Here is a 13008-nt window from a genome sequence, read left to right as displayed (position 1 = left end):
CTTTCAGTGTCATGATTCTTCCCTACAGACACGGGTCCTTCTCTGTCTGCAGATAGTTTCACCACTAGAAGGGTACAACTAAGAAGCAGATTTCTCTTAGACTTTCCTTGTCAAAAACACTATAAACTGCCAAAAGAACACTATAATCCATAAACCATGTAATTTGCATGGCAGTGTTCATAAGGGAAGCGAAAGAGATGGTTTTCCGTTTGTTTTCTGCGTTAAAGTCACAACTAAACAGAAGTAGCGACAAATCTTTTCTTCTGTATTGTGACGTACATCCAAGTGTAATAGATTATCAAAAAAGAAGAAAAATAAGTAGGGCAAGGAGCGAAAAAAAATTATACAAGCTTTGCAATCGAATGTGGAGGAGACCTGCATACGTCACCATTCTGTCATCCAGATGATTTGATTGATTGACCCCATCTTGAGGGCGAGTAAGTGATGACAAAATTTTTATTTTTGGGTGAGCTATCCAATTTCAATTGTAATAGAGACTCCAGGAGATACAAGAGCTTCAGTTTGGACTCTGGATAATCCAAACATTACACAAACAAAATAATAGCCTCTTATAAATGATTTATATTCAAAATACATTGCATTGTAGATTATTACACACAATTGTTTGACAGCGCAACACCTCTCAGCTCCAACTGCATATTCGCCATCAATTTAATCAGTGAAATCCATATAAAAACAAAACAACCTGGCACCATTTAACTGTAATTAGTAAAAAGATTTCTATAATTGCCATTGCAATAAAATGTTAAACCTCATGAGGTAAAAGGTTTTAAGCATAAACATTTACTTTGTTTAAAGTGATTTTTCCCTCCATTATTGCCACCATTAAATGATCATCGTGAACCATTTTAGTGTTTCTGAGGCTTACAGAAGAAATGAATGTAGGTCTCACAGCTTCTTGAATAAAAGAGGTCTTTTAAATGCTGGAACATCGTAATTGATAAAAGCAAAATTAAAAAAGTGCTTGGCTTTCTGTGAAATGCAGCTCACCAGCGCTTATTTCAAAGCAAAACACGAGAGAGAGAGAGAGAATGAGAGAGAGAGAGAATGAGAGAGAGAGAGAGAGAGAGAGAGAGAGAGAGAGAGAGAGAGAGAGAGGTTCCTGAGAGCCCAAGCTCAAGTGAAACTCATTAAAAGAACAAACAGCACTTTGAGCAAAGCCATATCCAACATGAGTGAAACCACGCTCAGAGGTGACGCTTCATTTCAGAAACTGATACACATCCTGGTCCAGCGTGATGATATTGCAGTTAGACAGCAGCTTAAGCAGAGAGTGAGTGACACTCATGAGCGCCATCTCTGACCTGGAGGAACACAGAATGATGTCTGATGCTTATTACACACAAACAATATGGTTTCCATATGGGCTAAAACCGCAAGCTTGATTCCAGTTTAATATAAGTTTCATCTATCACTGAGATATCAAATCATGATATGGACTAGTGTCTGAATACTGAAGCACAAAAAGAACATTTAAATATGAAGTCTGCTTATTCTCTATGTCTCCGAAGAGTGGTACAGTTTGTCTACTACACACAAACTCAAGTATGCATGATGCTTGTGTTTCAGCGTCTGCTGTCTCGTGAACACACAAGCTTCATCTCCAGAGCTGCTCTGAAAGTCAATTCACCAGCATTTCACCATTTAATGTGAAGGTCTTCATTACAACTCACCAAAATAAAGGTTTGGTTTAATTTGAAGAAACTACGACAGCAGAATGTAGAGTAGATTTAAAGTAACAATGATAATAATAATAATAATAAAACTATTAAAACTTTAAGGAATATCAATTTTAAAGTTTTAATTTTTAAAACTGTTGTTCATCACTTTGTTTGCCAAAAAATGTAAAGAACGGTTACATTTTTCATGCCTTCATTTGATTATATCTGGGGTTTTTTGGTTTGTTTTTTACAATACATTTGTATTAAATTATAAATCCAGAAAAATTCAAACATAATTTAAACATTATTAAAATAAATATCATTTTAATAAATCACTAAATTATTAAAGTTTTATGAATCCAATTAATTAGACATGCTTTTTAATTATTCAAATTGAATTAAACTATTAAAACAGACTCCATAAAAAAAATGTATGAAACAATTATTTCCCCTATAAATGTAATTTTTGTAAAACTTTCAATAAATAGTTAAATTGTATATGTTTATGCTTTCAATTAATTAGACATGCTTTTTGATTACTGAAAATTGAATTTAACTATTAAAATGGAATCCAGATTTTTTTTAACTTTTTTAGAAATAACTAAATAAAACAAATTTTGGGAAAAAAATAAATCAGATTTCATAGTTTCTAGTGTCATCACCTTAAAGCGAATTCAAACTTGACGCCCTCCCAAAAGGACCAGAACCAGCGGAAGACAGACAGCCTGGGAAGAATCCTGGTGTCATCGGCCAGAGTTCTGCCCCATCCTCTCACAGCACTGAAACAAAGTTATTTTATATTAAAATGATGGATAGCAGAAGGGTGAACAAGATCAAAATTCTAAACAGAACCATAAATACAAAACCTTATATGGGGCAGCGGTTATTTTACAGTATTCAAGAAGGAATAGGACAATGAAAAGAATATAAATACAAAGATTTTTGGGTCAATACTAGAGCCTAGCAGGTGCAAGTCCTTTCCTAGTCCCCTACCACTTGGCCATGATGAAGTAGCGGTCGACTGGAGCTCCCAGAGTGATGTTGATGCAGCGGACCGTGTTAATGTTCCTGAACACCAGCAGCATGGGCCGCGGCATAGACTTCAACACCTGCATGATTTGATCGAAGCGGTTCATGGCCATGTCGCGCATGTACGACGTCTCCTCTCGAGTCAGGATGTTACCCAGGCCCATTTTCCACATGTTGATTGGCCGCTGCAGAAGCATCTCACTGAACAGGAAGTATTCTGGGAAGGTCCAGTGAGACGCAATGAATATGATAATATCAAAATACTTTTTAATAGGGGTGTAACAATATATCGCAATACATAATGCAACATTATGTATCCTGGATAGTTCTCCCAAAATTAAAATGACCGTGTGAGAAAAAGTGTACGTTTACAGAGTTTTAGTGTCAGTACTACATTAAATTACTATATATAATGTTGAATATAATGTATAATAATGCAATGGGGGAGTGTTTGTGGGTCCTTATAATGCCAAATGTCTTATGTTACCAGTAAAAAGTGGCCTACATTATTTTTAATATATCTCTGTCCGTGACAGTGCATTATATTTGTCTAAAATAATTCTGTATTTTCAGCTTCAGAATCATGAATATTTGTATTCTGGTGTCACTATTGTCCTGTGCATTGGGTTACCAGCACCAAGTCCAAGCTTATTCATTTCCACCCCAGTGTAACACCAAATTTAGCATTTTAATCAACAGTACATTTTTTGTTAACCTTCTTTTACTAAATGTCTTGGAGTATCGCAATAATATCGTATTGTGAGATCAGTATCGTGATGTGTCGAATCGTGACATGAGGGTATCGTTACACCCCTACTTTTTACAAACAGTAATGTGAAATATTATTACAATTATACAATTACAATTTAGTTTTCTATTGTAATATATATTATAACAAACATTTTCAAGTAGTTTCAGTTATCAGAATTTAAATAGTATACATATTAACTACGTAACAACTGCCTTTTGTCACGATAAAATATGTAAGAAAAAACTGCTTTACCTTTGACCCCGAGCTGATTTGCATATTTCTTCATGCCGGCTTCATCCCGCAGGATTATGGATCGCCACAGCTGACACAGAGCCGCTCTGTCACTGAGAGAGAGAGAGAGAGAGAGAGATTCCTGTCACCTTCTGTTTCACGTTGATTCCAGTGACTGTAGTGTTTGTTTCTCATGTTCTCACCTTTTACTGAGGTTTTCATACAGCCCATGATCCAACAGGACTAACTCAGCTTTTTTATCAGGACCTCTTCTTACCAGTACTAAAATGAGCAATATTTCACATGGGCGACACTCATGAAGGAACGTCTGGGTCATAATTTTGAGCATCATTATATGTATTCATTCATTCCCAATAAGAAATAGAGCCATATAATGACAGTAATCTCACCATTTCCAGGATGAGGATCAGCGTGAATAAAGCCGGTGTAAAAGATCTGCTCCGCGAATGTACGGACGAGTTTATCAGCTGCCTGAAACACAGCCAGAGGAAATTATGGACATTTAATGGATGTGATGTGAGCCAGTTCATTTATAACAGATGGCACTGAACTCACGTCTTTCAGACTCAGTCCCTGACGCTGAATCTCCTCCACGTTGTTGATTTTGCATCCATCACAGAACTCTGCAGTGAGGACTCTCTACATGGGCACAAAGTCATAGTTAGTATCCATTTACACTACCAGTCAAAAGTTTTGGATCGGTAAGATTTTTAATGTTTTTAAAAGAAGTCTCTTCTGCTCACAAAGGCTGCATTTATTTGATTAAAAATACAAAAAATTATTAATTAACAATACAGTATTGTAACAATACAACGATTACAATGGTGAGGTTACAGTTTTCTTCTTGGTTGAATTGAAGAAAAGACAGTCAAGATAGCAGGTGGTCATGGCCTGCTGGGGCCCTTGGGCCCCCGTGGGGGGAGGTCCCCACAGGATCAACCTGAAGAAGCAGGAGTTGAGGCCAGAAGAGAAGAGAGCTAAGAGAGCTGATCTTGTGGTCAGTGATTTTTAAAGCGTGAAGATGTCACACCCTCTGGAGGTGTGTGAGCCGATAAGAAGTGTTTTCCTTTGGAGGGAAATTTATTTACGACCCATTGTTCAAGCAGGCCTTTGAACATGTAATTTGATTGGATGTTTAACACAAGAATCTTTAAGATGCTTATAATACTAATGCGTCACAAAGTTAGCAAAATGTAATGTAAATGAACAAATGGGGGACGAAGATTGGAGTTTATAGAAACATGCCACACATATGATTTTGGTAAACCATAGTATGCAACAAAGTCTGAAACATTAATCCCAAAAGTTTACAAGAATACAAAGGCCATACCACATAAAAGGAAAATCATGAGATGGGAAAATTAGATACATGTTTATATATTTCTCAAGTGGTTATATATAGAATATATAGGATTAACATGGTTTATTTAAAATCCTCAGCAAGAATTAAGTGAGCGTCACAGCCCTCTGCAAATTCCTTTTGGGGTCGTAAAACTCTTATCAGTCTCAATGTGTCCTGTAACAGGACACCGCGTTCTGCCAGTGTGTTAGCTTCACTTGTGATGTTAGTTTTTGGGGAAGTTTCATAAACCTTTGTTGGGAGAGTGAGTTTGCTGGATTATTCATTAAATAAATGAATAATTTGTGTGTGTCTGATTGGTCCAGACGCTACAGTAATATTGTTAAATATTATGACAATTTAAAATGACTATTTTCTATATTTGATCAAAGGTGAATTTTCAGCATCATTACTCCAGTATTCAACGTCACATGATCATTCTAATATGCGGATTTGCTGCTAAAAACCCCCATTAATTATTATTATCAATGTTGAAAACAGTTGTGTACAATTTTTTTCAGTATTCGTTGATTAACAGAAAGTTCAAAAGAACAGCATTTATTTGAAATAGAATATTTTGTAACATTATAAATGTCTTTACTGTAACTTTTGATCAATTTAATTAATCCTTGATGTATAAAAGTATTGATTTCTAATCAATAAAAAAAGTGTATTTTACATCAAATAAATGCAGCCTTTGTGAGCAGAAGAGACTTATTTTATAAACATTAAAAATCATACTGATACAAAACTTTTGACTGGTAGAGTATGTGTGAAAGCTGGAGACCAAAGAAAGACTTCACCGTCATATGAAGATTCTCACCTTGCTGGTCAGATCCCAGAACACTTTGGGCACGACTATAAACTTAAAATGCTTGAGTTCCTCTGCACAACGTTCAGAATTCCTGCCTTCATTCTCAAAATCCAGCTCTTGTGCCAGCGTTCCTTTCAAGTCCTACCAGCATCATGGAGAAAAATAAAGAAGCAATGAGAGATTGTTTCCATCCGCCTTGATCTGACTGCATTATCTACAACAATACACAGATCCATTCAGAACAACTAAACACAGAAACATACACATGACAGATAAAACATTATCCTGAATGTGTGTGGAAACAACGTTAATGTACTGAAATGTGTCGATGAATAAATACAATGTGCGATCAGTGCGTCGAGAGCGCACATACACGGTTTGTTTGCGCATCGATAACGGACTCATGTGTGCTGTACGTCACCGCAGACGTATTTAACTTGATTACAATCCGCATCCATCAAAACTTTACTAGCGAGACGCTGGTTTGCTTTATCCAGTCATAAACGTAGTTTGCGTATCATCTGGCCAGCGGTGGGATGTTTTAACATTCCTTTCAGTCATAAGTTTTGATTTCATGCAGTTTTAAACGCATTATATTTCACGCACTGACCTGCAAGACCCAGCGGAAGCCAAAGCTGGGGTGCATAGACTTCACTATGTCCAGCAAAATCTCCAGAGTCCTGATATCACCATCAAAGCGATCCCTGAGATCAATATACTGCACCTGAACAACACACATCGACAGATCCTCGTAACAACATAAATGCATCAATAACCACTGGATCATCTCTTCATACTGTTTGTATATCACCTGTTCATGCAAATACTGAAAAAAAAAAGTACAATACTGCACTGGACTATCAAATCACGTTAAACCAATTAAAATATCATAGATCAAACTGATGAATCAAGTAAAATGCACATAAACTGTATTTTAACAACATTCATCATGTGCAGCCCTAACACACCTTTACAGCCACAGGTGTCCCATCATGCAGTTCGGCCTTGTGTACTTGTGCCAGACTGGCAGCAGCCACAGGCTCATAGTCAAATGTCCTGAACATTTTATCTGGAGTCATGCTGAAGTCCTCCTGGAATAAAGCGTCTACCTAGAACAACATGGATTGAGATGGATTTGATATAAAAGTGATAAATATATAGATAGATAGATAGAGATTCCAGCTGAATCTTAATGTGTTCTGCTTCTTAAAGGCACACAATGCAGTTTCCATTTTTCTCAAACAGTGACCTCTAGAGTCGCTGAGGAGTACTTGTATTTAACGTTACTGTCGTAAATACCACTCACGCAGAGGCGTCTCTGCACTCTTCCGACCGCCCTTTCTTCATTTTCTTCATCGACTCTACCATGATTCACATCTGAAATGTGTGCTAGTGTTCTTCCATAGAGGCTGCTTCATATGTTGTTGATGTATGTGACATCGTGCCGTAAAGCAAGTCGTGATTCTCGCAAGATTTGGTGGGACGCCACCACTCAAACTTGCATTGCTGGTTTTGCCAGCGGCGTCCCCCCCCCGCTTTGCTATCGGGATGATTCGCCCTACTACGAGTTTGTTTACCATCGAAATTACTTCGAAGCTGTTATATTAAGGTACAAATCTTGCAACCTGAAGCTGCTCACCTCTTTGTATCTTCTGTTGAGTGCTTTATCCTCCAGCACATGCAGGGTGCGGATGTACTCTGGAGGTAGAAGATGGTTGAATGCACACAGTCCCTGTCCCAGCTTAATATACAGGCCTCCGTTCCGGATGGCCCCGTCTACCATATTACTGGCTGCTCTCTGATGACACGCTGACATGAGCTCCTCGTACTCTGGACTGCTCTGGCGACAGGGACGGAAACAGAGTTTAGAGCTCACAGTGTTTGGCATTTTTACTGTTTACTTGTTTTTATAACAAGGTTTTGCACTGGATATATTTGTGCATAAAACGTCATTAAAAAATGTTTTTTACGGGGGTATAAACTAGGGCTGCAGCTATCGATTCTTTTTGTAATCGATTAATCTAGCACTTAATCGATCGATTAATCGAGTAATCGGATAAAAAATTTTTTGTGTGTTTTTAAACAACCAAAACAAATAATGCATAACGAAAATGATGTGGCTGTAAAATGATCAAGCATTTGGCTTTTATTTCTCAAAAAAAAACAAAAAACAGAGGTATTTATTCCAACTCCAACATTTGGCTCCAAAACTAAGCCTATTTATTGCAATTTTTACCCATTTAGTGTTTATAAGTGCCAGTGCCAACAATTATATAACAATACAATATGTCAATACAAGTCAACTTACTGTAAAACATGTATAACATGTAAAACTATGAATACAAACTTAAATAGTAAAGGCCATTTGGCCTTAGTTTTGTCTTCTTAATACAACATTAAAAAAAGGATTGCATTTAACTGCAATTTAACTTCAAATTGCATGCATTGGAGACACCTATACATAGTGTAGCTTTGAAAAGGGGAATGTTTTATTGCAAATATGCATTTTGTTAAATAGAAAAAGAACAGCATTTTGTGTTTCACTTAGGCTAAGTATATTAGCACGTTTTGTAGTATTATATTTTTTGTTAATTGAAAATGTTCTATGCTCAATTACTTTGGTAGCCGATTATAATGTCTTCCCCAAAAGTACGAGTGGATTTGGAGAAGCAGGCTGGGGATTTTCATTTTTTGTTGTTGTCTGTAAATTGGCAGACGTGACATACAAACAAGGTCTCGCAAAGACTGCAATACAATATTTGTTCCTCCATCACGTCCCGGTGTATACAGTGAATGCATGCTGAAATTATTGTTGCGTGGCTACATAAAAGTTTAAGCATGTGATGCATTGCCGCAACGGATTGAAGCGTGCGTCCGAGTGAAAGATAGAGCGGTGTGTGCGCGAGCCACACGAGAAAACACTGTATCCGCGCCACTGATCGCAGCGGCAACGAGCACTTTGATCACTTGATTTAAAAAAAACACATTTCAGTGACATGATGGGTTTTAACTTCATTCAGGAGATTTTGGGTAACTGCACAACTGACAGATGACTTTGAGCGCACCGCCACCGTGTGTGTGTGTGTGTGTGTAACCATAGCGACAAAACGACCAACTTTCGGACCCTGCACTTAAGCCTATAATTTTGTTTTTAAAAATGTAACTATGTATTTAAAAGTTGCGTTTATCTTTACTCTCCGCCATCGCGCCAACTAAATTCAAAATGTCTCACGCGCTATGGTGTGCTTCCTGAACATTGAACAACGGTCCGTATGAAACAATCAGATCCCTGCGCGTATAGTGCGCGTCATAGGAATTTAACGAGGCTTCGAGGCAGAGTTTTTGCCTCGAGGAATTTTTGTAATCGAGTAACTCGAGGAATCGTTTCAGCCCTAGTATAAACCTACCTCATCCAAGCCACGCAGAACAATGTTGGATGTCCACCAGTAATCTGCTGATATCACCAGCCCGACATAGAGAGACCTGACGTGACACAGAATCAGATATCTCAATTTCAGCCACGATACAGGCATATCAAAACCAAAAGCAAAATCTGACATCTAGAGATCAGAGAGCCTGATGGGTAATATAATGCCATACACTAACTTTCAAAAGTTTAAGGTTGTTAAGATGTTTTAAAAAAAGTCTCATACTCACAAGGACTGCTTTGATCAGATTAGAAATAAAGCAAAAACAGCAATACTGTGAAATATTATTACAATTTAAAATAACCGTTTGCAAAACGAATATATACTGTACAACTTTAAATGTATTCCTGTGATGTCAAAGCTGAATTTTCAGCATTATTACATTATTATTACTGAATTTTCAGCATTTGCTGCTCAAGAAACATTTCTTATTAATATCAAGGTTGAAAACAGTTGTGCTGTTTCATATTTTTGTGGAAAAGTAAATTATTTGATCAACAGAAAGTTAAAAAGTATATCATTTATTTGAAACTGAAATCTTTTGTAACATTATAAATGTCTTTATTTTGATCAATTTATTGCACTCTTGCTGAATAAGTCTTAAATTCTTTAAAAACAAATACTGACCTTTTGAATGGTAGTGCATATACAGAATTTAATAATAGCAAAGCAGATTTCGGATATTAAATAATGTTATTTTACACAAGATTATTAAAGAGCTTGACCTGCAGAAGCGACCGACTCCCTCTGCTAGTATCTTCATCTTCCTCCTCTCTCTGGGCTCTGAGACCACATATCGCACCCCGACCACGAGCGGCACCCCCGCCGAGACGCCAAACAACAGCTTCCTAAAGAGCCTGTGACTCTTTACAACTCTAGAGGAACAGAACACAATCCAAACATCTTGTTCATATAGCTACTATAACATCAAAAGTGTTTTCACACTTAAAATGAAGTCAGACCCCATAAAGCAAACGAAACCCACCTGTGTGAGGAGAAGAACTTCTGATGTTCTCGTGGACCTATGAGCCGAGGACACCTCCGTAACAGAGACATATGACGCCGACACAGCCTTAACTGAAGACGAAGTTAAACAAATTAAACACCAGTCAAACGGCAAGTTCACTCAGGCAATGTGTTACATGTTGAGAGACCAACAAACAATAATTTAGGCAAAATTTGCATTTTGTATGTCTCTATGGACACAGAATATTAGATTTTGAAGGAATTGTGGAAAGAAAATTTCAATTTTACTACTGCTAGCATGTCAAAATACCTCAGAGATGATCTGTGAGGTGTGTTTTCATACAAATCAAGTCACCTTTGTTGCTATGGCGCCTATACCATACAGATTGTTTCAAAGCAGCTTCACAGTAATAAACAGGAAAATAATGATCAATGATGCAAACTTTATCATCAAATATGGGGCCAGTTCAAATTCAGCTGTAAAGCAGCTCTACAGAAGACAATAGCGTCGTTATTCAGCTAAATTCAGTTCAATGTAGAATCAGATTCAGTTTGTACACCGCAACACAAGAGTTTTCCCATCAAGGCCGTGCGGGAAATGTGAAAGCAGGGGGAATGTTTATAGAAGCAGGGAACAAAATGTTTTTACTCAGACGGGTTGATTTGTGGACAGGTCAGGGATGTGCTCCAGCTTAAAGGTCTCTATAGAGTATGATAAACAACAGCCTATCAACAGCCCATCAATAGCCCCCCGTTCTCTTACACACAACTGCACAAGTCGGCAAAATCTCTGTGAGCCAATGTTCCAAACAGAGAGCTTCTGTCCAAGAAAGAGAAATCAATCCCTTTCCAAAAATGTTCTAGGTAACAACAGATCCAGCCTAAATACTATAGTAACCCTGACAAAAGTACCATGACAGTGCCATGGTACCAGATGGTAGCTAAGTACATGAATGAAATCACATTTTCAGGATTGATAGACAAATTACACTATTCATGTACCCTGGTAATGACATGCGTGCCACAACAAAGTACTTAAAAAACACCATGGTACTACTGTGTTGCATATCAAAAATATGTGGGATTGTTATGGCACAATGTAAAAGACACAATTAAATGAAACACAGTAGTACCATGGTACTTTTTTTGTTATGTGTAGCAGTTCTCAACCTTTTTTACTCATTGTCCACTACAAAATCCCATGATTTGTATAGTGTTTGTATAGTATAATAAGGATTGTAAAAACATTGGGACATTTTTTACCCAATAAAATATTTTAGAGCTTGACATAGCTAGAAAAAGATATTATTATATCTTATTTATATGTTATTTAATAATTATGTTATTTAAGAAAAAATGGCCATGGAGAATGTATTCATTTAAATGACTTTTCCAGATGTTCCCCTCTCTCTTGCTGCAACATTTCTTCTCTTTGATGTCGTGTTTGCAGAACAGCCTGACACTCACATGACATCACAGCAATAGCAAACCATAGTAAACTTGATAAACTAATGTCGCACCCTACATTTTTTCTTGTTCAAGAAGCCGTTTCACTCTGATATTTGTCACAATAGAGAAGAAAATACTATCGCAACTTCGGTTACATGCCGACTTTAAATCATTGTAAGTCATCTTGAGGCCCCCTAGTGGGCCCCAGTCCCCTGGTTGAGAAGCACTGCACTACAGACAGTGTTACCATTGTAAAACTTTGTATTAGCAAAGTCCCTTAAGTCTATGGTATTAGTCACCATTGTCACCAAAAATTGTATTCATCATAATGAAGCTACTGTACTTGTTACAATAGTAAACGGTAACAGTAGTAACTATGCTATTTATGGCTACCATGGTAATGTTTTGGTGCTGTCAGGTGCCACCACTGCAGGACAGGCATTCTTTCTTATACTTCTATTCTTATACTTGGACATAACAATTAGTCTTTAGTTTGGGATTTAATGCTTACAGTGATAAAGAACAATGCATGCTTTGACATTTCCTCTGGCTTTGACTGCTGATTCAGGATCAGACATGCACTTCTAGACTGGATAATGACATGGAATATCTTCCATTTAAATGCATCTCTATTAAATCCTGAAGTGTGAAATCGAAATACAATGACCTTTTCTGTCATAGAGAATCTATGATCATACTGATCAGGCAGCTCGAGCACATAAGCAACTCAGTGATCGATTGAACAACAGCAGAAGTGAGCGGCTAACGACGATGTTGCGCTTACCGATCTAAATGTCTCTGCCGCCATGTGTCCGGTCCGGTCGGACTGATGATGATCGCATGAGTGACTGTCCGCTCTCGCGGACACTTCCTCGCGCTTCAAGATCACGCACGCGTGTAGTTTGATTGGACAGTTGGGAAAGAGCCTGCTGTGATATCATCAGTCACGTGACAGTGGTCTGACGCGACATCGTGCTCCCCCTCATAACAAATTGTTTTTTGAAAAAACTTAAGCATTCAAATTCAATAAACAACTAAATAATACAAAATATTAACATACAGAAAAAAATGCTAAATAAAAAAAATGTTTACGTGAAGTGCTGTGTATGCCGTTAATTTAAGGGACAGCACACAGAATTACAAAAAAATAATAAAACCTACATACGCACATCATATACGTAAACTAAATTTAAACTAAGTTTAAATAAAAAAGAGTAACTGTTAAGTTAAATTAATCTGCAAAGATGACTCTACTGCATTTTCTTTACTTTGGAGTAATTCTCTCCAGTGTTTCAGAA

The 13008-nt window shown here is 37.3% G+C and overlaps 1 protein-coding gene across 2 annotated transcripts; it reads right to left on the bottom strand.

The window, feature by feature from the left end:
- Nucleotides 1-438: 438 nt before the first annotated feature.
- On the bottom strand, nucleotides 439-12654 carry adck5 (aarF domain containing kinase 5). Of its 2 annotated transcripts, XM_082186128.1 has the most exons (15): nucleotides 12495-12654; nucleotides 10281-10372; nucleotides 10021-10170; nucleotides 9275-9350; nucleotides 7507-7707; nucleotides 6836-6976; nucleotides 6478-6591; nucleotides 5877-6008; nucleotides 4270-4353; nucleotides 4104-4185; nucleotides 3897-3975; nucleotides 3715-3806; nucleotides 2676-2928; nucleotides 2345-2461; nucleotides 439-1325 (listed from the first exon to the last, which is right to left on the bottom strand). In XM_082186128.1, the coding sequence occupies exons 1-15, from the start codon at nucleotides 12516-12518 to the stop codon at nucleotides 1223-1225; spliced, it is 1740 nt and encodes a 579-aa protein (XP_082042254.1). In that variant the 5' UTR covers nucleotides 12519-12654; the 3' UTR covers nucleotides 439-1222. The 2 variants fall into 2 exon arrangements, with proteins under 2 accessions (XP_082042254.1, XP_082042255.1); XM_082186129.1 differs by lacking the exons at nucleotides 10281-10372; nucleotides 12495-12654 and having other exon boundaries at nucleotides 7507-7702; nucleotides 10021-10075.
- Between the last annotated feature and the right edge of the window lie 354 nt (nucleotides 12655-13008).

This window comes from Leuciscus leuciscus, assembly GCF_965113295.1.
Source record: "Leuciscus leuciscus genome assembly, chromosome: 12".
Taxonomy (NCBI): Eukaryota; Metazoa; Chordata; class Actinopteri; order Cypriniformes; family Leuciscidae; genus Leuciscus; species Leuciscus leuciscus.
Note: the sequence above shows the minus strand (reverse complement) of the source record. Positions and strands in the feature narration are given on the sequence as shown.